This window comes from Haliotis rufescens, unplaced genomic scaffold, assembly GCF_023055435.1.
Source record: "Haliotis rufescens isolate VD_foot unplaced genomic scaffold, xgHalRufe1.0.p SCAF_21, whole genome shotgun sequence".
NCBI lineage: Eukaryota > Metazoa > Mollusca > Gastropoda > Lepetellida > Haliotidae > Haliotis > Haliotis rufescens.
The window spans coordinates 4,641,929-4,668,282 of NW_025963902.1; the positions used below are offsets into that span (position 1 = coordinate 4,641,929).

Sequence of the window (26,354 nt, forward strand, 5' to 3'; positions counted from 1 at the left end):
ACTGTGAAAATGGTGACAGCTAATTTGAAAAAGTGACAACAATTGAGAAGTATGGTGACTCTGTAAGGAATTTGTGTGCTGTAAAAACTGAACAGCGAGTGATTGAGTGAGTTGTGTTTAACGCCGCTTTTAACAGTATTCCAGTTATATCGCGGCGTGTCAGCTTAATGTTGGAGGAAAGCCCGAAGTGATGCAGGTCTCAGACGTTTACCACTTCGGTGAAACCAACGAGCACGGGTATGGTGCTGACAAACCTAGAAACACAATCGGGGCGAACCCGGATTCGAACCCACAATCATAGGTTTCTGGCAGGCTCAAGGGACGCAACTCTGCACAGCGAATCGCGGCGCCTTAGACGACTGGGCCACCCGTGTCACCATGCCCACTCAACTGGTTCATGTGGCGTGTGTTTTCTTCATCCTCACCGACAAAACAAACACGAATATCACACATGTTGGTTAATATTAGGAAATACTCATATTCAAGACATTATAGATTGGTTCGACGCACAAACGAAAATACTGGTATACTGTGTGACCCGCTCATGAACGCATCGGGGGCGGTCGGGTAGCCTAGTGGTTAAAGCGTTCGCTCGACACGCCGAAGACCCGGGTTCGATTCCCGACATGGGTACAATGTGTGAAGCCCATTTCTGGTGTCCCCCGCCGTGATATTGCTGGAATATTGCTAAAAGCGGCGTAAAACCATACTCACTCACCCATGAAGGCATCGCATGTGACGTCATAGATCCATGACTGGAGATGCACCATTTGTCTCGTGCAGGATTATCGTGTGAAGTTTGGAAATCACGTACAGAAGATCGTGATAAGAATAAAGACACTGTGGTAACACCTGACTGAGAGCTAGTTTTGTCATTAAGGGGTACACATTGGAAACATCAATTCTTAACGTACATACTTTACTTTATGTCTTATGGATCGCGTTTTTCTGGCTGTGAGTATATTTTAAGTCTTTCTTTCATATAGGTTAATACATGTTCGTATTAAAAGTCAACAAAAATCAACAAACTCAAACATGTGTACATATACCATGACGACCGAAAAACCCACACCAAGACCCACTGACTGAAGCACAATTGCCACCTGTTTCCATGTCATGGCCATTATTGCTTTATGACCGGACCAGGTGGTAGTATATCGCCCCCAGCTGGTGGAGTGCAGATAAACCTAATAGCATTACGTAGATATGTATATGCCTTGTAGGTGAAGATAGCCTTCTGGGGACTCCTACTTGGCGTCTTGATCAGTTACATCATGGTACGTGAGGTTATCATGACCTGGGTATTTTTACAAGCGAGATTTTATCGAAACAAAATAAATTGTCCCCGAAAATAATTATGCTTCGGATTGTTGAAAAAAAGAAATTAGGTCTACAAAATGACATTGTTGAAGGGCGTTTATCTTAAAACTGATTCAGGCTGATGTTTTTAAATTTTTATAAATAATCTAGGTTACTCACTCACTCACTCACTCACTCACTCTCTCTCTCTCTCACACACACACACATACACACACAAATATACACACACATACATATTCACACATACACACACATGTACAAATATACACAGACATACATACTCACACACACACACACACAAACACACACACACACACACACACACACACACACACATACATACATACATACACACACTATAAAACACATGCTATAAAACAACACCAATGCTTTTAATTATTCATTCTTTATATCATAATAGAGATACAATGTAGAATTAGTTTCTATTTGTGGTATGTCTATAATTCATCAAGTGTCAACGTGTGAGTTAGTACAATAGTCCAATACTCCTGACTTGGCTTTATAATGCTGTTAACATCAATATTACGATTAATGCTTACTTACAGTGAAACTCCATCACACCGAGACGTACCATATCCAGGTTAGCAAGTGTCAAGAACAATTGGCCCTCGGGTTCTAGACTATAGCTAAGGAAATTCCACTGTACATGTTTATGTACAAGTACACTTTATGTCAAACATGTGTATGGTCACGATGAAGCTACACTCATCCCGTCACTACAGCTCACTCGCCACGTCAGAACTAACATCTTTTAACCCTCCGAGTATATATGGGTGGGTTCCCTGTACACTTGTAAATAGACTCGTAAGTAAATGTTAAGTGAATATAAACATTTCAAACATTTGTTCAACAGCAGAGAGAACTTGTCAGAAATCTCGTCGAAGAACATGTCGGATAACTTGTCAAAAAACTTGTCAAAGAGCTTGTCAAAGATCGTGTCAGGTAACTTGTCGAAGAACATGTCAAAGAACTTGTCGAAGAATATGTTAAAGAACTTGTCAAAGAGCTTATCGAAGAACCTGTCAAAGAAATTGTCAAAGAGCTTGTCAAAGATCGTGTCAGATAACTTGTCGAAGAACATGTCAAAAAACTAGTTAAAGAACTTGTCAAAGAACTTGTCAATGAACTTGGTAAAGATCGTGTCGAAAAACATGTTAAAGAACTTGTCAAAGAACTTGTCGAAGAGTTTGTCAGATAACTTGTCAATGTCACAGAAATCACGGAACATCGCATATCCACGACACTCTGTATTATTCACGACACACTTAACATAGCACACATGTATGTCACAAACACCTCGATACTGGTCGGTCGCAGTGTGGCATCAATACTCCCACACAGACACTGTGCTGTTCAGACAGATTTGTCACAACTCAAGATCCATGCATAGGACACTGCTCATCACTTTTTATGTGTTTTTTTGTTTTGATTTCTTGGTTTGTTCGGGTGTAATCTGGAGGAAGGGTGAGTTTCTAATCCGGAACAGCTGGGGCTTTCAAGTCCCTATACTGTTTGGCGAACATCTTAAGAACCACTATATACTCACTCCGAATGTTCATAAAACGTTATATCTAATTCTTTGTGTTCCATCAGTTCAGAACACGGCGTTCTTAAACCCCTTTCCTTCGATTCACCATCCGCTCAGACACATTGAAAGGTTCCAAACCACAAATCTTTCTCATCATATATGTTGGAAAAAATCTCCGAATAACAAATACTCAATTTGATACCTAATAAATGAATGCTTAATGTAGGCCAACCACGCGGACCTTAATACCAATCAGGATCAAAACTGAGCCTCATATGTTTGCTTGGGGTTCTGAACCTTGAGAGGCTGTGCCCCCGACATAATGTACAGGCTTTGTGGCCTGTTTCTCCGGGGGTGGTGATAGCGGTGAGAGTCATACACATGCCCAGGTCGAAGAATCGTGGGTCTGGCGTAAGTCTTCTCAATTGGTTTCGGAACCGTTGATGGCACCATGAAGTCCGAACTGAGTCTCATTGACCTCGACTTCTGATCATGAGCTATTCTCATAGACCTGGAATCAAACTTCACCCGCACACTGTTTTTCGCAGAAGCATGTCCATCGGCAACCCCATTGGTCGGTACGCTGATGCCATTCTGTTTGACCGACTGATGTGATTTGTCACCAGCAGGTGACGGGACTGCCATGACGCGAGGCGTCTTGTCCTCAAGATGGCTACTACTGAACTCTCTCTTTAACACACTAGCAACCTCAGATGTCTTGATGTAAGGGTGACGGGATGCCTGCCCTGGAACCGTCTGGACGCCAAAGCTCCTATAATCTGGCTCATCACTGAACACTTCGTCTTCGTTGTCTGTAGGGAGAGAAAGCTTTGGAACCATTTTGGGCGGTTCTCTGTTGGACACATACACCCTAGCCATACCTTCTGGGGAACTGCTTACAGTCGAGACTTTTGTATCGTTGTTATTATTTTCCTCTCCCTCTCTGGCCCGACGGAAGTGTTCTTCAACACTGATACCGGTGGACTTTTCCAGAAGGAACTTGATCTCTCGGAGCTCCTGGGAGAGAGACTCTAGTTCATCCTTGAAAGCGGACACATCTGAGACTTCTGACATCTGGTCCATGTCAATGTCATTGGACTTGGTCTGGATGCCGATGTTATGCTGCGGACGACCTTTGAGGAACACCTCCTCCTTGGTCACACCTTCAGGGTCAGGAAGCAAGGTAATATCATTCATCGGGGCGTGATTGACGTGTCTCACGTCGCCATTGACGGGCAGGTGTGCGGGTTTACCGTTAGGAATCTGAAGAAGCTGTCGAGTAGGAGGGGCACTACGGTTGCGGAGTGTCCAGTTCCCATCCTGCTTGCGCTTCATCTCATAGTCGCCTCCCCTACTTCGGCTTTTCCAAGACTTGAAATGTTGCACGAATAGTCCCGCATCAAGGTCGGATGAGCACCTGAACGCTAAGATTGCGTATTTATGCTTTACATCACGGACAATGCACAAAAGACACGATCTGTTCTGTTGATTGACTGTCATGAAGAATATGTCCGCCATTCGGTAAGTATCAAACAAGGACGATGACTGGAACATTGCGGGTTTCCTGATCTGGACACCATCTTTGGACAATCGGATCTTCACCTTCTTGCCTTTATCGGCCTCTGATTTGACTCTGAGTTGACGGATGATGTTGTCCGAGACCACGTCTCCCCTCCATACTCCCACAAAGTAGGCCTTCCGTTCTAACACGTCAGCAGACATATTGTTTATTGCTTGCAGTACGTTCTGTTATATATCTGAAAAGAGGGAAACGGAACAAAGTAAGGGTTTTGTACATTACCTCAATTTTTTTAACAAACGACCATACGATCTCTTTAGTGTTAGAGTGTTTGGTGTTTTGTTTTTTTGTTTTACGCCGCAATATTTCAGCTGTATGACGGCGGCCTGTAAAATATCGAGTCAGGAATAGACAGTGATTGACATCATGAGTATCGATCTACGCAACTGGGATACGATAACACGCAATCAACCGAGCTTGATCAGACACGTGACGATCCTGGTTAAAATTGGTCTTCCTTGCTTGTCGTAAGAGACGACTCATGGGATTCCAGACTCGATTATTTACAGACCGCCGTCATATACATGTGGCTGGAATATTGCTGAGTGCGGCTTTAAACAAAGGACAAACAAAACAAACGAATCTTATTGACATGATCTACATACCCTGAATAAATAAATCATCTAACATATTTTTACTGTAATAATATTGAGTAAATGAAAGAGACTGCCTTGTTTTTCGAACTTTAAAGTAGGTTACCGAGCAAATAGAAACGTACCCCACACGTACCCGTCTGGAAGTAATTGAGGAATTAACATAAGCGGAATTCCACAGTGCAGGGTGAGGCGAGTGCTCAGCATACAAGCTCAACACGCCTTGACAAACACCCCCCTTTGTCAGCCCGAGACTAACAGAACGACTGCCCCTGGGTCCAGTGTCACGGGGTGAGAGGGTCAGGAGGGGGTGGGGGTGCAACTGACATTGTAAGGAAGGGGGTGAACGAACAACACGCGACCCCTGTGATGGAGAGGTACGAGCATCAATACACACTATGTTGAAGTAGATGAAGCTGTGAGTTGGCTTGAGGTACGGGTGTACAGACGTGGCTCCCCCGGGGGGTGGGGGGTGGGGGGGTTGAAGGTGAAGGAGGGAGACAGGAGTTCAAGTCACCCATGAGGTATTTTGTGTCTTAAGGTTGGGTGTAGGTTTACCTGGGTGGCAGAAGGGTCACGCGTCGTTCCAGAGGGGGAAGCGGTACAGATGGCACCCACCCACCCACCCCGAATACCCCACCGCACCCCACTCCATCTCTTTTGTAAAGGATTTTAATCATGTTTACTTATAAAAATGTATAACTGAATCATTTTAACAAAAAATATCAACCAGTGTTAATTTGAGACTTTCAAACGCAAATTGTTTCCCGAATGAATTAATTGCATACATTTGTATTTTAAGTGCATCCCTCACTCTTCACAACCGCTGTGTCCCTAGCGGACGGATTGGGAACTGCTAGGAAGGACAAGGTATTGTTTTATGGCATAGTAATTTATTGTATTGTTAAACAATGATTTAACTGTGTTACATTGTTTCTGTTGGGATTTCGTAGAAGTTCATTACATTGTATTTCGACAAGGATTAGTTGTCTGCGGAATGTAGTACTATTTAATATAAGCAGTGGTGGAGAAGTTATTATATTCAGATGCTCCAATTATCTGTAAACTTCCGGAATAGTATGGATGGATGTCAATCGTTATCGAAACATGTGGAATATTCTGTGGTGTTCAAGTGACACTGGACTGGTCTGGCACTGTGTGAAAAGTGCTAGAGCTAGTATGATTATATAAGGGGAGCGGGCGACTGCCTGTTTCATCTCACATTTCATCTCACATTACATCAAGACCAGCTCTTGCGTGATGATCACTTATCATCCCGGATGCCTGGCCTTAGTCTGTCTAGAAAGCTTGACCACTGTTACGGATAAGTGATGTCACTATTTTATTTATATCACCAGTGCCATCATAATTTGTATTTGATACTGCCATTGAATATTGCACTACCACTCCATTGTGCACTGCCATTGTAATTGCTATGCAGTAATTTATATTGAATTATAAACCTAGTAAATTGTGTTATACAATTAACGATTGTTTCACACTAAATTCTTTCACGAGAATATTTCTGGGTTAACTAAGTGTTTCAATTTGGAAATCGACACGTAACAGTAAATACAGTAAACTACGGTTATAACGAAGTCAAAGGGACCACTGATTTTATTTCGATATAACCGTAGTTTGTTATAAGCATATATACAGCATGTATACAGCACATGGCCGGGGCCAAAAATATGTTCGTTATATCCGTCAGTTCGTTTTAAGCGTGTTCGTTATAAACGTAGTTTACTGTAGTTGTGAAAGGTAAATAATGTGAGGCGTTTCTTCTGGAGATGGCTACGTGAGTTAGTGAGTGAGTGAGTGAGTGGGTGGGTGGGTGAGTGAGTTGGAGAATTGGGTGAGTGAGTGAGTGAGTGAGTTGGAGATTTGGGTGAGTGAGTGAGTGAGTGAGTGAGTGAGTGAGTTGGAGATTTGGGTGAGTGAATGAGTGAGTGAGTTGGGTTTCACGCCGCTTTTAACAGTATTCCAGTTACGGCACGGCGTCTACGGCAAGAGACATGACACAACTTCCCCGGGGGATCTTGTGACAGTGATGTCACGTCAGGTGCATGTACGTCTTACATTGGGTACATCAGATGTCAACACACCTTGAAATATAGCGTGTCATGGTGGTAAGAGATGCGACGATATGTTCTGCTTTGCTTTGTATCCCAAATGTGACACTAGTTTATGCACTGGTGATTATCACACATGCATAGTGTTTTTATTAGAATTCCTTAATAATAAAATTCCATCTCTTGAATAACAAAAACATGTTTTTAATTACTAATATATTATTACATAGAGTATACATAGAGGAGATGGGCACCAAATGCCCTTGTATATTGCACAGGGAGTTCTATATCATTAAAACAGTTAATCATAAGCATATAATGATATAAAGAACTTGTTGGTTTTGTCAGATTATACTTCGGTCATTGCCCTTTCCTTCTGACGTGACCTTGTGACGTGACCTTGTGACCTCTAAAGTGTGGTTTCCCATCATACCAAGTCTTTTATCACCTGCCTCGGGCACGTCAACGGATTGCAGATGTTATATAACAGTTCGTTTAACGGCCTGTTGAGTCACAGATGCGTGTCCAATCACAGCTGATTGTGTGACCTCACATGCGTGACGCGAGAGTAATGAGTTAGCTTCTGATGGTTGATGCCATGTGGAAAACTATTACGATGCAATTCTTTGTCGAAAGACGTAGTTACGCCCGTGTTGTGTGGCTGTATCGTGGTCTAAAGGTTCGTCTGATAAGAGGAGCTTTGATGCAGTAGTGACCTTTCACGATCGTTTCCAAATCCATATTCTTCAGGAATTGAATGTGATGCAAGCGTTCGTCGTTGTGTCCTAATGGTTGTGGATTATGTCCGATCAAGGAAACGGGGCACCGTTCCACAAAGCAATCTTTGTGCTATGATTGTCGTAAGCCTATTTTAAAGTATGGGAGTTACGATCATCTTAGCGCTAAGATCGCTTTGTGGAACGGGGCCCTGAAATGTTGTTTTACGACTGTCAGCATTGTGGCAGGCTGTGACAAGCAAACCAATGGTTTATAGCCTATAAACAAGGCTAACGTTGTCGGGATGTGATCAGCGGTGCAAACTATTGAATCTTTTGCCTTTAAAGCATGCTCTTACGTCACTGTAGAAGTGCTATGACGTCCAAATCATGCCACGTACCACCCGCGGCCCGTTCCACAAAGTGATCTTAGAGCTACGACGATCGAAAGCCAATGTTAACGTTGTGTTGCGATCCCCGAAGCGCTAAGATCGCTTTGTGGAACGGATCCCTGCACAGTAAGTTTTAATTAATGCCTTTGGTTTAATTAAATATGATAAAACGTGGTCCGTGAAGGGGGCGGAGGGAGAATAAACATTGACGCTTGAAAAAGAAAGTGCACAGTCGGTCATACAACTAGCCTTGACAACTCCTGACATTATGACGCGAGGTTTGAGATACTCCCCGACCGCCATGTGAAGGCTGTACATTACAGTTGCAATTGTGTATATTATTTGGATTGGAACATGTACCTGCGGCTGTATTTCTGATTAACAAATGGGAGGGACTTAAAGTTGACCACGCCCACCCCCAAACCCGCCCCCGACCTAATACCCACTTCACCCAACCCCCGACCTAACACCCAAAACCTAACACCTCACCCAAACTCCGAACGAATTCACAAACCATCCCACCCCGACCTAATACCCACCCCACGATATGGCCCTTAGCATGTCTTAAGGTAGGCTAACGGTTAGTCCCGGAAATATATATATATATTATTTTTTTCCGGGACTAACCGTATATATATATTTATTTATATAAATTTTATATATATATAGATCTAGACTTGCCAAATCATTCTATATAGATCTAGACTTGCCAAATCATTCTAGACTTGAGCTGGATTTTTATTTTTAATATATTCTCTGGGGTCTGGAAATCAGACTGGTCTGAGACAGCTCATATCGAATCACGGTGACTTGCTGTTTGCTGTGTGGCCGAATGTGGGGATCAGTGTAAGGGAAGTAACTCTAGTTAAACTAAACAGTCCAAAGAGCTGTCTTGGCATGTGTGTGTCCCTATATGGATACATTTCAGTTGAAGCAACCTCATTTGTTTGAATACTATATTTTGTTTATAAGTTAACATGTTTTTTATGACTGTGTTTGTGACGGGTGCCACCGGGTGCCACTTTGTATCATGACTATTTGATAGTGATTCAGAAACACACGCTTATGATACAGTCGGAAACGTGAGGTGGTGAGGTGAGGTGAAATTTGGGTTTAACGTCGCGTCCAAGATTATTGCACTCATATAGCGACGTGCATGCACGTGTGTGTGTGTGTGTGTGTGTGTGTGTGTGTGTGTGTGTGTGGCTGCTTGTACTAGTCCGGACTGATGCCGATTTATAGTGCTAGCTCACTGAGATACAGTTTAACATGAATACCCCACACTGACACAGAATACTGACTCTGAGCCGACCAGTCCATGTTTTAGCCCCTTAATGCCGAGCGCCAGACAGGGTAACAACAAGTACCACCTTTGGTATGACGCGGCAAGGGATCGGACCCCGGACCTTCCGCTCTCCGGGCGGACGCTCTAACATAGTTAGCATCGTACGATGGTCTCTTTTTAACTTGATCTCATTCGTTTTTTCATTGGAACTGAATTTCTGTAAACAAACAACGATCTAGGTCAAAACACACCTGGCATTCTACATCAAGCAGTATCGTAAAGGAACATCACAAGACAAAATGTCTTCTTCATCTTTGACCTGAATCGTCTACATGCCAACACGTTCAAATAGACTATTTACATGAAAATCGAAGGCGTGTTCATCGAAAAGATAAACGCATCGCACCAACAAAGAGTTGCATTAACATAAAACTTCATATGTAACGCACTGAAAATTGCCCTCGCATCTATCTCACATGGAATAATATATGCATTCACTAGACAGGTATGCACGCACAACAGTGTAACTGTCCCATATCATTACATCAAGTCAGTGAATCTGAATGCTTTCAAAGCAGTCTTTTCAAATTGTAAAACTCACTTTATAATGCTGGAACATTTTATACTTATTTTTTTAACTGCGTAATTTAAATTCATTCTTAAAAAAGCTGTTGTGCAGAGTAGCGTCACACAGCTGATCTGGTCATGGTCATAGGTCATAGGTCATAGCCCTGCCCGCGAACGGGTTTTTTACAAAACTGAGTGAGTGAGTGAGTATGGTTTTACGCCGCTTTTAGCAATATTCCAGCAATATCACGGCGGGGGACACCAGAAATGGGCTTCACACATTGTACCCATGTCGAGAATCGAACCCGGGTCTTCGGCGTGACGAGCGAACGCTTTTTCAAAACTGATGATGAGACACTATAACGTACGTCGCATTCCTCGCACATTAGGGGGATGCACGGGTAAACGAAACAATGTCACACTGTGATGATCTTTTCAGTAAGTGAGTGAGTTTGGCTTAACGCCGCTTTGAACAGTATTTCGGGTACCTCACGTGTCAGCCTGAATTTAGACAGAGGCCCACGACGACGAAAGTCGTAGTTGACAGTGGCTAACCATGCCCTGAACTATTTTTAAAAATATATAGTATTACATTACAGTAATCGAATGTAACAGTAAAACTAACGGGATTAAGGCAAACGGTATCTAGTGAGTGAGTGAGTTAAAATTTAACGCCGCATCCGCATTATTTCAGCCATATAGCTACGAGAATAAGTTGGTAAATACACAATTTAGTCATGAATATAACGTTATTTTTAAAGACAAATTTATCAAACATCGAACGGAATCTAGACAAACGGGGTATAGGCTAACGGGATCTAGACTAAAGGGATCGAGACTAACGGGATCTAGACTAAAGTGTTTGAGACTACGGGGATCGAGACTAACGGGATCTAGGCTAACCTGATCGAAACTAACGGGATCTAGGCTAACCTGATCGAGACTAACGGGACCTAGGCTAACCTGATCGAGACTAACGGGATCTAGGCTAACCTGATCGAGACTAACGGGATCTAGGCTAACCTGATCGAGACTAACGGGATCTAGGCTAACCTGATCGAGACTAACGGGATCTAGGCTAACCTGATCGAGACTAACGGGATCTAAGCTAACCTGGTCGAGACTAATGGGATCTAGGCTAACGGGATAGAGGCTAACGTGGTCGAGGCTAACGGGATCGAGACTAATGCTATCTAGGCTAACGGTATCGAGACTAACGGGATCAAGACTAACGGGATCGAGACTAAAGCTATCTAGGCTAACGGGATCGAGACAAATGGCATCTAGATTAACAGACAGGGTTTCACTGCATTCCCATATAATTGAAGTGAACGTTTTGATATAAACATACAGTTGAACCCCGCTAAACAGGGCTCGTCAGTGACGTCACGGCAAACAAATATCGGGATAAAACGAATCATGTATTTATAAATGTATTTGTCATACATATAGATACTCCTAAACGAAATTACTGTCTCTGTTGTCTAGTGGATAGAGCGTCTGCCCGGAGATCGGAAGGCCCGGGGTTCGATCCCCGACCGCATCATACCAAAAGACGTTTAAAGATGGTACATGTTGTTACCGTGCTGTCGCTCGGCATTAAGGGGAGACAACAAGGACTGGTCGGCTCGGTGTCAGTGTACTGTGTCAGTGTAGGGTATAATATTCATGTTACACTGCGGTATGGTATCTTAATGGGCTAGCACTATAAAACCAGCATTAGTCCGCACTAGCACAAGCAGCCATACACACACGTGCATGTAAGTGCAATAATCTTGAACGGGACGTTAAACCCCATTAATTGCCTGGAAAACGGGGTTTCACTCTTTTGAACAACGTCAATCCCTTGGTGTTTCATTCAAATACCCAATATATTTCCATTTTCATGGAAACTCGAACCGGATTACGCCGGAAAGACCCAGTAATGCCTGGTTAAGCTCATAAGCTAAATTACACCTAACTGTCACTACATTAAGAGGTATCTCTCCTCGTTAATCTGACCTCCGACCCCTAATCTCTTCACTGACAGACACCCTCAGTCGTCCTCTCTATAAATCCACTGGCCCCTGTCATCTGGGCTCAACGCAACCTTATACATTCGGAATTACGAATCTGATCATTGGCAACAATACACCGGACATAGCCGATGCGGTCTACCTGTAGGACACGCAACTTCGTGACCGTGCTTTCCACCCGATCGGTTTTCACTGGGAACTGACCTGTTGCCAGAGCGAGGTACCTTGTACTATTGCTTGTAAAGTTGTTCCACTTTCTGGTTACCCCTACCCCGAAATCTAGTCCCGTGGATTCGACTGAGGGGTCCCCCTTTATGTGGTGATTACTACCACTAAGCTGTGAGTCCCGGATTGCTTTCAAAGGTTTTTTCATCTATGGATATATGACTTTCAAAAAATCATACTGAGATTTTGCCACCCCAGGTGGTACCAATATCTGGTCTGGCTCATGGACTAATGCAACCTCTGAGTTGAGAAGGTAGCTAGATAAGAAAATTACACCTCTGTAAAAATCTCCCGTCATACTTGACATATATAAGGAAAATATTCTAGTAGGTAAAGCAGGGAGAGACCGAGCTTTGACATCAAGCGTGAATGATTGAACGCGAATAAATGAAATAGACCGTTTTTGCCTTCGTAAAGAAACAAATAGTGTATCTGTTTATTTATGTTTCGTTTTACAAACAAGCAGGATGCACCGTCCGACAATGCTGAAATAGCGGTGAATGTATTGTTATCGTAGTCTGAATGAATGCTGACCACGCCCCCTTACGGTACCCACCTTCCCAGGATGTGAGTGAGTGAGTGAGTGAGTTGTCTTTTAACGCCGCTTTTAACACTATTCCAGTTATATCACGGCGTATCAGCTTAATGTGGGAGGAAAGCCCGAAGTGATGCAGGTCTCAGACGTTTACCACTTCCGTGAAGCCCACGAGCACGGGTATGGTGTTGATAAACCTAGAAACATAACCTGGGCGAACCTGGATTCGAACCCACAATCATAGGTTTCTGGCTTGCCAAGGGACGCAACTCTGCACAGCGAATTGCAGCGCCTCAGACGCCTGGGCCACCCGCGCCCCCGGGATATTTGTGAGATATGACATATTGTCGCTGTGTCAATAAGCCCGGGGACATATCACAACCCGTCGCCGCCCTGTCAACATGGAGCTGATCCACACCTCTGTGTCCATACGCTGTAGAAGCAGAGAACATGTCTAGTTTTAACAAAATGTATTTCGGATAACACTTTCTTTGTAAAATACAGATTCTCGTACCTTTTGGGACTGAGTCCTGTCCGGGATTCGAACCCGCTACCTGAGTGTGTCCATGTGAGCCGTGCTAATTTACCACTGTCAGAGGGGTACACAAAGTACGTGATCTAGACTACCAGTTGTCGGATTTTCATTTTTGAGGAAGCCTCGGTGGCTGAGTGGGTTAGATCGCTGACTTTGTGTGCAGGCGATTAGGTGCCTCAGTATGGGAGTGTGGGTTCGAATCCCAGACGGGACTCAACCAAGAAAAGAACGAGAATCTGTATTTTAATAAGAAAGTGTCATCCCAAATATAACATTTGTTACATTTGACCACATTCTAACTGGCATTGTGTCTCCTGTCTATTTTTGTGTACAGCCCGTGCTTGCGGGTCTCACCAAAGTCTAACGACCTGCACTTAGCTTCCTCCTACATCAAGCTGACACGCCGTGATACAACTGGAATACTGTTCAAAATGTTGTGCTTAGCCTCACTCGTTCACTCACTGACTGCCTCCGTGGTCTAGTGGTAGAACGTCCGCCCTGAGAGCGGAGGGTCGGTGGTTCTATCCCGGGCCGCGTCATACCAAAAGACGTTTAAAGTTGGCACTCGTTGTTACCCTGTCTGGCGCTCGGCATAAAGGGGCTAAATCAAGGACGCCAGTTAGAGCGTCCGCCCGGAGAGCGGAAGGTCCGGGGTTCGATCCCCGGCCGCGTCATACCAAAGGTGGTACTTGTTGTTACCCACTCTGGCGCTCGGCATTAAGGGTCTAAAACAAGGACTGGTCGGCTCGGAGTCAGTATACTGTGTCTGAGTGGGGTATTCATGTGGTATCTCAGTGGGCTAGCACCATGAATCGGCATCGGTCCGGACTAGTACAAGCAGCACGCACGCACACACACACACGTCTCTTTATACGTGCAATAATCTTGGACGCGACGTTAAACCCAATTTCACTTCACCTCACCAACTTTCTCACATTTTATGCGGTTTTTTTCGTAAACAATTTTAAAGAGACACTAACTGGCATATTGAAGTGCGTGTTGGTCTGTCGCCTGGACAATCAGTAGATGATCAACGCAGTGATAGTTTTACAGACTGACACTCATGTACAACAATCAACCATGGTATGGACGATAGAGTACAGAGATTCAACCCAATCAGAACGCGTCATTCCACCGTAACAACTCAGTCCGCCGGAAACTATCGTTCGTGTGAGAGATGAGATTTCAATCGAGAACAACGGGCCATCTATTAGACCCAGATAGAAATCTGTGGCATGCGTTTTGTACCACAGTGCCAAGATGGCCAGTAGATGCGTATACAGTATACCACTCTCCACAGAATGTATGTGTAATTTGTTATTTAAGTATAAAGTTTCAGAGGAATATCTTAAGTAAATATGACTTTTTGAAGCCGCACTCTTTTCCCCCTTGTAGTCTCGATGCAGCCGATGATATCGTGGAGTGCTTGTCTCAAAGGCTCGCATTATACAATATATATTCCTGACATGATAGAGGCACGGGTGGCCCTGACGTCTAAGGCGCTGTCCCTTGGGCACGCCAGAAACTTATATTAATCGTTTCCATATTGTCAGCACCATACCTGCGCTCGTGGGTTTCACAAAAGTGGTAAACGTCTAAGACCTGCACTACTTCGGGCTTTCCTCCCACATTAAACTGATAAACAGGAATACTGTTCAAAGCGGCATTAAACACAACTCACTCACTCACTCACTCTTAAAGAGATATTTACGATATGTACTTGTACTTGTGCTTGTACTAGACCGGACTGATGCCGATTTATAGTGCTAGCTCACTGAGATACCATGCCGCAGTTTAACATGTATACCCCACTCAGACACAGAATACTGACTCTGAGCCGACCAGTCCTTGTTTTAGCCGCTTTATGCCGAGCGCCAGAGAGGGTAACAACAAGTACCACCTTTGGTATGGCGTGGCCGGGGATCGAACCCCGGACCTTCCGCTTTCCGGGCGGACGCTCTAACATAGTCGGGATCGTACGATGGTCTCTTTTTAACTTGATCTCATTCGTTTTTTCATTGGAACTGAATTTCTGTAAACAAACAACGATCTAGGTCAAAAGAGACCTGGCATTCTACATGAAGCAGTATCGTAAAGGAACATCACAAGACGAAATGCCTTCTTCATCTTTGTCTATTGCCAACAGATCTTTTAACGTCTTCTGGTATGACGCGGCCGGGGATCGACCTTCCGCTCTCCGGGCGGTCGCTCTACCACTAGACCACGGAGGCGGTCTCTAAATACAAGAGTGACTATTGTGTCATATCCGTATCGTTAAATACATTTAAAACATAAGTCTGTTGAGAATAAAGATGGATGTGACTTTCCACGTGTGGCCCAGACACCCTGGATGATGACCTTGGTTTGTTGAAACGTGTTTCACTTCGGGCCTTCCTCCAAAAATTACCTGACATATCGCGATATAACTGTTCAAACGGCGTTAAGCTCAACTGACACACTCACTGAAAGTGGAATTTAAGTTGAATATAAATCAGCGTTATTGTCAACGGGTTTTTTTCAAATATAAATGTAGGCAAAATTTGCAAATGAAAACACTTATAAGTACATTGTATATCTCCACGTGTTTAATTTTATGATTAAGCTATCGGAGACGTTTTATGTTATCATGGGAATCTTTAACATGTCGCTGATTCGGCATTTCCTTTCATAAAACAGAACACCATTTTCGTGATGGTAACAATTTACAGAATTTCTGCCCACAAAAGTCTTTTTATAACATTGTTCGGGTTAATCACACACATAAGAGACAGGTCATGACATTGATAGCACCGAACGCTGACACATGTCACACAGGTAGACCGACCCTGGCCCTGCACCCCCGGGCTAGCATACCTTGTCAGGTTCACCCCGGCGCTGTCGATAACATCTCTGTACTTAAGCACTTTGATTTGGAAAGGAGAGATAAACTTTGATTTAATCCTTTAATTTGAAAGCCCTTGCTAATGTCCCTTTAATGCTTCCCTTTTTCTCGCGTCCTTTGTAAGGTCAAGGTCAAGGTCGCTTTGGCACGAGACATGTACAGAGGGCATGAGCGACACACAAAATGGAAACACTAGTTAGTCGTGTGGAGCTTTACGCCACTTAGCACCGCTTGGAGCCAGTCGTCTAGGGCGCCGCGATTCGCTGTGCACAGTTGCGTCCCTTGGGCACACCAGAAACTTATGATTGTGGGTTCGAATCCCGGTTCGCCCCGATTATGTTTCTAGGTTTGTCAGCACCATACCCGTGCTCGTGGGTTTCACCGAAGTGCTAAACGTCTGAGACCTGCATCACTTCGGGCTTTCCTCCCACATTAAGCTGATACGCCGCGATATAACTGTAATACTGTTAAAAGCGCCGTTAAATCCAACTCACTCACTCACTCACTGTTAAGTCCCTTGCTTCGGGAAGATGTGCCATGCTGCCGTTATTTATCTTCACACATGTAAGGGAATCGAGCCGGGACAAGAAATTTTGCATCAATTAGGCTTATACCACTTGTCCATTTTACGGTCTGATACGTGAGTAGTTTGATTTTATTACTCTGATCATCAAGAACTGGCTTCAAATGTTGTAAAGGGGAATCGAACTCGGGCTTTGGGCAACAAGCGAACGCTTTAACCACTAGGCTATTCAACCACCTGGATGTCTTGATCTAGACCTGGAAACGTTTATAACCTTCTTAATAATGTGAGATTCATATATATATATATATATATATATATATATATATATATATATATATATATATATATAGTATATCATATATTATTGTATGATATATCGTCTCCGTGGTCTTGTGGTAGAGCGGAAGGTCCGGGGTTCGATTCCCGTCATACCAAAAGACGTTAAAAGATGGTACTTGTTGTTACCCTGTCTGGCGCTCGGCATTAAGGGGCTAAAACAAGGACTGGTCGGCTCGGGGTCAGTATACTGTGTCTGAGTGGGGTATTCATGTTAAACTGTGGCATGTTATCTCAGTGGGCGAGCACTATAAATCGGCATAAGTCCGGACTAGTACAAGCAGCCACACAAACACACACGTACATGCACGTCGCTATATAAGTGTAATAATCTTGGGCGCGACGTTAAACACCATTTCACCTCACCTCACCTCACCTCACCTCACCTAAGCCTCACCTAAGCCTCACCTCACTATTATATGATAACATTTTACCACACTGACAGGTTAGCTGTTGCTTAAATTGCCTGAGGATATTGTACTTTACTTGGCTTTTTTGGTTCAATACATTTGAATCACGAATAGAAAACATATTTATTTCGAGACACCAAGTCTGGCTAACACAAACTTTCATCAAAAACCCAATCACCTTTGTACAATAAGATCACAATATGACATGACCTCCCAAAAAACCCATTCCACTTCTTTTGTTCCAGAGAAAAATGACCTCATAACATACTGTACTTATCTACCTATGACCATCATGTTTTTTTAGTAAATCGAAAGTCTTTGGGTGTGAACTCTTATCAGTATGACCTCAACGCAAATAGGCCTCTCTGACTGGATGTGACAGTCCAGTGCGCTTTCGCCACGCCTGAGTAGAGGAATCTTAAAGGGAGGACAATATAGACAAATATCTCATTTATCATAAAGTATGGATCTAAAGGAGATGTGTTTATCAGTGCGTAGCTTCAAAAGGAGATGATATTGTTAAGGCGTACTCGGTTATCTCTCTTGGGTCAAGGAGTTTTCTGTATAGTCTCGTGGAATCTCGCATCTATAAATAATGACGCTATTCACCTATAATGGAGCGTCCTCTTCCATAAACACAAACATTGTGGAATAGGCTTTTCTTTGCCTTATATACTTGTGAATGGATCAGAGACTTAGAACAGTAACTTGAGCAAAAGAGTATCTGACATATGTGCTTAGTCATCATAATAAATTATGTTTATTTAAAGATAAAAAAAACTCAAACTGTGTAATTTCTATTAAAGATTTCAACTGTGATGGTGTCAAGGCGGGCTGGAAATTTACCTCATACATATTTAGAAATTTAATTTGAATTTAATCAAATTTCAAGTTTCAATTTTACATGCCGCGTAACAATGTTGGTGTGTCTGATTCAATTTCTGATTGTTCCTATTTCAAGCAGTTTGAGGGTCGGTCGGGTAGCCTAGTGGTTAAAGCGTTCGCTCGTCACGCCGAAAACCCGGGTTCGATTCCCGACATGGTATTGCTGGAATATTGCTGAAAGCGGCGTAAAACCAAACTCATTAACTCACTCACTCCAGCAGTCTGAGAGAGAAACACGTTTAGTCGCAAATATCTATCCTTTAAACCATATAGTCAACATATACTACTCAAAAGAAGTTAGGGAACACCCGATATATTCACATGACTATAGTTGATATGAGTAGTAAAACACCACTGTTAATGTCAAGTAGGGTACAGTTGATTATGTTCATGAGTGTATTTTTCCCTGTATTGTATACCCATCTCTATTCCAAGTCGTATCTGCATCATCTGCTTCAGCATCAGACACAGAGCTAGGCAAACCATGGAGCACACCAAGGCAAAACTTTCACTCAAACAGAATTTCATCACAAGGTATCGCAAGGAAGTTTGCATCATCCTGGGTGAAGGTCAAGGTCACTTTACAATTTCGTAATTACAAGGTCAGGTCAAGGTCACTTTACAAATCAGGTCGAAATTACAAATGTTATCACCTACGCGCTTTTCTTTGTACCATTCGCGCTCTCACACTTCGAGATCACCTCTGTGGTCTCGTGGATAGAGCGTCTGTTTCGAGAGCGGAAGGGGGGCACGGGTGGCCCAGTCGTCTGAGGCGCCGCGATTCGCTGTGCAGAGTTGCGTAATTTGGGCACGCAAGAAACCTATGATTGTGGGTTCGAATCCCGGTTCGCCCCGATTATGTTTCTAGGTTTGTCAGCACCATACCCGTGCTCTTGGGGTTCACCGAAGTGGTAAACGTCTGGGACCTGCATCACTTCGGGCTTTCCTCCCACATTAAGCTGACACGCCGCGATATAACTGGAATACTGTTAAAGCGGCGTTAAACCCAACTCACTCACTCACTCACTCGAGAGCGGAAGCTCGGTAGATCAACCCCGGCCGCGTCATACCAAAATACGTTAAAAGATGGTACTTGGTACCCTACCTGGCGCTCGGCATTAAGGGGAGACTACTCGGCACGGTGTCTCTTGGGCTCGGACTAGCAAGTCCGGACCAGTACAATCAGCCACACACACGTGCATATACGCCGCTGCGCAGCACTCCTGAACGCGAGATTGAACCCTATTTCACCTAACCCCACCTCCCGCACACCCACACTGTCAGATAAACGCCATGTCTTTCTGTGTGCAAACATGGGCACCTAATGGCGCAATATATATGGTATCATTCTCCCCTCCCAGAATCCCTTAGAAGATGGTGTTAACTCTGTACATAGATACACAGTTATATAATCATGTTCATATGGCCACATCAAATAAACGACGCTATGACACTGAGAGGTGCAGCGTATTTGCTATGTGCTGTACTGTTTATCAGATCAATGACAGCCATCGAACACAACCGGCTAGTTCGGCGAGGAATTCAATTATGAAATATTGAATGTTCATACCTTCGCCAAATATCAATATTGTTTTCTCAATATGAACATGGAACACTACCTAGCGAGGAAATAATAATAATATTATTTGTTTGTTTGTTGTTTAACGACGCATTCAGCAATATTCCAGCTTATATGACAGAAGTCTGTAAATAATCGAGTCTGGAGCAGACAATCCAGTGATTTACATCATGAGCATCGATCTACGCAATAGGGATTGATGACATGCATCAACCAAGTCAGCGAGCCTGACCATCCGATCCCGTTAGTCGCCTCTAACGACAAGCATGGGTTGCTCAAGACCTATTCCACCCCGGGTCTTCACGGGTCAATAATAATAATAATAATAATAATAATAATAATAATAATAATAATAATAATAAATGTTGGTAATGACTGGTTGACAAATGTATACACAGTCATTGAGATTTTTTCTACGCTTTCATGTACTATTTCTGAAAAGTTCATGCTAAATATCCGCCATTGTCAGTTTTCTTTGCGTGAAAATTGGAGCAACAAGGTCGATTCACGAACTCTGGATGACAAAGCGTTTAATTTTTGTCGTGTCAACCATAATTCGTGCTGTGGGTGGATTCGCACGCCTCAGGACTGAGGGTTGGCTTAATTGACGTGGTTTGTCCTGTCTACATACATCTAACGCTCGACTATCATGGTATTTTCCGCCTGGGTGAGTTTTCCCACTGTATCCTGACACTTGTCACAGGTTTTGGAGTCGGGACTGATTTACTTGGCACTGATAACTGTAAATAAGTAGCCGACTCAGAGTGGGTAGCCGCGCGCATTACATCACACTCACGTCTAACACCTCGTCCAATAATAATGAGGGCGAACGATTAACTTGAAGGTCATGGAAAGGTTTGAAGGAAGAAACCCGCGAGGTCCAGGATCTCAGTAACCCCTCAGTACGTAATGCGTGCAAGGAGAGATTATAATTGGGATCAGCTGGTCACAATGACTGCTAATTAGGTGAGTGATTTGGGTTTAACGCCGCTTTTAACAGTATTCCAGTTATATCACGGCGTGTCAGCTTAATGTGGGAAGAAAGCCCGAAGTGATGCAGGTCTCAGACGTTTACCACTTCGGTGAAACCAACGAACATGGGTATGGTGCTGGCAAACCTAGAAACATAATCGGGGCGAACCGGGATTCGAACCCACAATCATAGGTTTCTGGCTTGCCCAAGGGACGCGACTCCGTACAGCGAATCGCGGCGCCTTAGACGACTGGGCCACCCGTGCCCCCTGCTAATTAGGAACAGATCTGCAAGTATGGCATCGCTTCCGATATGTGCTCACCATATCGACCACTGGTTTGTGTGGTCCGTGCCTCGTTTATTACGAAAATGTCCCTTCAAATGTCAGACTTGTTATTGATATTTGGAACTCCCCATATTGAGGGCATGTCTTCAAGTTGTTTATTATTAATCGGTATTTAAGAAATCCGACTGTTTGGTCCGAGGAATGTGCTTACATGGTATGTGAGGTGAGGTGAAATGGGGTTTAAGGTCGCGTTCAAGATTATTGCACTTGTATTGTGCGTGTGCGTGTGTGTGTGTGTGCATTACAGCGCCAGTCCACTAACATACCATGCCTCAGTTTCACATTAATACTCCACTCACAGTATATTGACTCCGCGCCGCCTAGTCGTTGTTTTATCCCATAATCGACGGTAACAATGCATGTATTAAGTATGTTTTATCACTGTAACTGAGTAACGCGAACCGACGGTGTATCTACCATTCGGAATCAATACAAGCGTTATTGTGCTAAAGTTTCCGAACTTCAAACGACATACTATGTAGACTGTAAAACCTGCAGAACATTTGAAACATGACCACAGACGTCGGACATACGCTGTGATATATGGACGTTCTTCACGTCTCAATATCCTACATGCATTGCACGCAACACTTACGTAGTGTACGATTGCTTAAGTCCTGCTACAGTTCTGCGTCACTGTAGCTACCCATCTCAAAACATCCTACCTCGAAGTTTGGAATGTTAACGATATACAGTAAACTACGGTTATAACGAACTCAAAGGGACCACTAATTTTAGTTCGTTATAACCGTTGTTCGTTATAAGCATATATACAACATATACACAGCAAATGTCCAGGGCAAAAAAAAACAGTTCGTTATATCCACAAGTTCGTTATAAGCGTGTTCGTTATAAGCATATATACAGCATATACACAGCAAATGTCCAGGGCAGTTCGTTATATCCACAAGTTCGTTATAAGCGTGTTCGTTATAAACGTAGTGTACTGTATTTCTCATCCGACTATCGATATAACAAATATGACAGACTGAGTAAATTTCTATTAGCATAAGTATTTTACCTGGATGTCGGCGATGTTGCACTCAGCGCTGGCAGTGACGACACGAATGCATGACGGCTGGATCTGGCAACAGAATTGAACCATTGTAGCGAGGAACATTGAAAGCGTGAGTCACCAAATTCCACGTTGCTGGTCAAATTGCTGGCTCAAATTCTTTAACAACACATTATGACATGAGTAACCATACTATCAGGTCGTTCTACCGAAGACAGGAATGTTGGACATTGTGTGGTTTAACTGGATATACTTTGTGTGAGGTGCTCTATAAATGCATCCCAATTGACAAGGTTGTCTTGTATTTCAGTAGACTGGGGCTGTAGATGTTCACAACGTCATGGTCACGACACATCAGTTTGTTTGTTTGTTTGTTTAAAGCCGCGCCCAGCAGTATTCCAGATGTATGACGGCGGTCTGTAAATAATCAAGTCTGAACTAGATAATCCAGTGATTGCAACGATCCACATCGTTGGGAACGCCAGCAACCAAGTCTCCGATCCTGACCACCCGATCCATTTAGTCACCCTTTAAGACCAGCCTTTGTTGCTGGGGGCTAATACTGACCCGGAATCCCCCCAGGGCTACACACCAGAAGCACACAAGGATAATTACAGTGTCTTTAGATTTTAACTGGAGTTATGTTTGGAATAAGGAAATTATCTACGGTACTGGGTAGCCAAGTCATTAAAGTGTTTCCTTGTCATGTCAAAGGTTCTATTTCCTATGTGGGCACAACCAGTGATGATCATTCTTTGTCCAGCTGGAATACTCACTCACTCACTCACTCACTCAATCACTCACTCACTCACTCACTCACTCACTCAACCACTCAGACAACCACTCACTCACTCAACCACTCACACAACCACTCACTCAACCACTCAACCACTCACTCAACCACTCACTCAACCACTCACTCAACCACTCAACCACTCAACCACTCACTCAACCACTCAACCACTCAACTACTCACTCAAAACTAACTCAACCACTCAAACACTTACTCAGCCACTCAACCACTCACCCACCTACCAACCCCCTCACTCAACCACTCAACCACCCACCCACCCATTCACCCACTCACTCAACCACTCAACCATTCACTCAACCACCCATCCACTCAATCACCCACCCTCTCACTCCCTCAACCACTCACTCCCTCAACCACTCACTCACTCAACCACTCAACCACTCACTCAACCACGCACTCAATCAAATCGATTGTATTTGAACAAATTAATGAATGAACAAATTAACGATCGAAGACAGGAAGCGGCAGCTGCAAATAATCAGATATGAAATCTATTGATAGATGTTTCCGATGAACTGTTTCAGTCAGTGCAGTATTGATGTCAGATGGCTGTGTGATAAGGCCGAGACAGAAGCAATAAGCGATAATTGAAGATTGCTGGATATTGATTTGCAATTATTTTCTCATAAAAATATTATAACATGGCCATGGCCGAGGTCAATATATGCACGTCAAGGACGTTTAGTTATAAAGAAGAGCAGAGTGTCACCAAACCTCGAGACTTGCTTATCATATTCCTGTTTGTCTACTTCACGCCTACGTGTCCACATCTACAGCGAGGTAACGCGTGACATTTAATGTGTCCTGTTTTGAAATAAGGTGAGGTGAAATTGGGTTTAACGTCGCGTCCAAGATTATTGAACTTATATAGCGACGTGCATGTACGTGTTTGCGTGGCTGCTTGTACTAGTCCGGACTGATGCCGATTTATAGTGCTAGCTCACTGAGATACCATGCCGCAGTTTAACATGAATACCCCACTCAGACACAGTATACTAACTCCGAGCCGACCAGTCCTTGTTTTAGCCCCTTAATGCCGAGCGCCAGACAGGGTAACAACAAGTACCATCTTTAAACGTCGTTTGGTATGACGCGGCCGGGGATCGAACCCCGGACCTTCCGCTCTCCGGGCGGACGCTCTACCACAAGACCACGGAGGCGGCCTGTTTTGAAATAAAGCGTAAAGGTTTTCCAGCCTGAATTCTCCAACATAAATAGGACACTGTAGCGACAACAGTGATGATGTACATGTTTTCACGAAGATGTCACAGACACGATACAATGTAACAATGGTTCTTTTTCAGGCTGTGGTGACAGGATTTCACCTTCATCAACACTGTCTACTAACTTTGACTACAGTGAAACTCTGGTAATCCAAATGAAATCATCGGGCTTTTCTTTCAGGTGAACAATTGAGTTGCCTTTGCATGTGTTTGTGACGGGTGCCACTGATGGTGCGGGACACGCTCACCTTTCCGCGGACATGCGGTGTCATCACTATTTGAAAGGTGATTCATAAACACATGCTTATGATATAGACGGAATCGTACAATATACTTGTATGATTATCGAATATGATGTGTTTTTGCTTTTATATCATTTAATTACATATGGACAGTAATCGACCAGAGGACAGACATGGCCGCATCAGCGACGATCATTTATGAAACTTTCCTTAAAAGTCGATGAAAAATAAACAAATTGGACATTGATCCGGAATACAGAACCTGCCAAAAAAAAACACACGTTGTCAGCGTGTCGAGATTCGTCGTGTATGATCAACCACCTCTGTCCATTCTTCCTAGACAAAGACAGACAAATTCAAGTTTTTAAATAGCTTTCACACTGGATAAAGATTGGACGCGTGGTTTGGTATATCCCAACATTGCGAAGCAAACAAGTGAATTAATTAAATGAACTCGACAATGCAAACATAATTCTGCTAAAATCACAGAGATGCGTTTTCCAAGGCATTAGAAGAATAATCTTGGCCCCTGTTGGCGTGCCACGAACAGCATATCGTCGCTTCTATTCACTCGATGCAATAACTCCGGTTTAAAACCTTTGCCTTGGCACAGACCACACATCTAACATCGCTCAATCACTGTCGCTATTGTACACACGACGTTGGACAGACCGCCCCTGACACCGACTTCAAACGTGTCGGGTTCTGTGTGTAGGTGTGGATTTCAGTCTGTTCTGATAGGAACATCACACGGTTCTACAAACAGGGCGACAATACGGAGTTAAGCGATGCTTACGAACCGTTGGTCAGCTTCAAAATATCCAACATGAGTTTTATGATTCTTTATGATCCATTAACCGCTTGCAACATAAAAGACATTGTTCGTGGGCTTATAGGGACATAAACACTTTATGATTTAATAATTGTTTGTTTGTTTAGATCAACTGTACATGTAAACATACTGGAAAGAGAGTCACCTGGTACAAATAATGACTCTAACGATAAGTACCACAAATATTTCGATAAACCGATTACATGACCTCCTGTCGGAATATACCAGAATTCCACTAATTTGTCTTATAAAATCCAAGTATTCTTCAAGGGCGCCGCAATTAGCTGTGCAGAGTTGCGCCCCTTACTCAAGCTAGATACCCATGCTCGTTAGTTCGAATCCCATATTCGCACTGATTTTATTTTGAAATGGTCCGACCAACACTCTTGATATTTACCAAAATAATAAATGTGACTTTCCCCTTACATCATGTTGACAGACAGGGATTTTTCTGAAATACTGTTCAAAGCATCCCCCAAAGAAACTGCCAAATGATTTCATTTATTATCACATTATTATTAGGAATTGATCACGTAAAGACCGACATTTCGCTTTATCAGACTTCGTGACAAGCATATATAAACAACATGCTGGTTGTTTCCACGTAGAAATCATACTAAAGGTTTCATTTTAATATCAACAAGCGCCCATCATATATTCCCCAACAAGACCAGGGCCCCGTTCCATAAAGCGATCTTAGTGCTAGGTTGATCATATCGTCCTACTTCGTGTCAAAGTTTGTTTGCTTGTCTGTTTGTTGTTCAACGCCACACTCACCAATATTCCAGCTATATGACGGCGGTCTGTAAATAATCGAGTCTGTACTAAACAATCCAGTGATTGACATCATGAACATCGATCTATGCCATTGGGATCAATGACACTTATCAACCAAGTCAGCGAACTTGA

General features: G+C 43.4%; 1 protein-coding gene across 3 annotated transcripts in view; it reads right to left on the reverse strand.

Moving 5' to 3' along the window:
* Positions 1–1,710: 1,710 nt before the first annotated feature.
* Positions 1,711–26,354, reverse strand: part of LOC124133381 — a 52,242-nt gene continuing 27,598 nt past the window's right edge. For all 3 annotated transcript variants that reach the window (XM_046497765.2, XM_046497766.2, XM_046497764.2), the window contains exons 2-3: positions 22,341–22,403; positions 1,711–4,626 (exon numbers count right to left, since the gene is read on the reverse strand). In XM_046497765.2, coding sequence (XP_046353721.2) covers positions 3,128–4,591 — 1,464 coding nt within the window. In that variant the 5' untranslated portion in view covers positions 4,592–4,626; positions 22,341–22,403 and the 3' untranslated portion in view covers positions 1,711–3,127. The remainder of the gene's footprint in view (positions 4,627–22,340; positions 22,404–26,354) is intronic.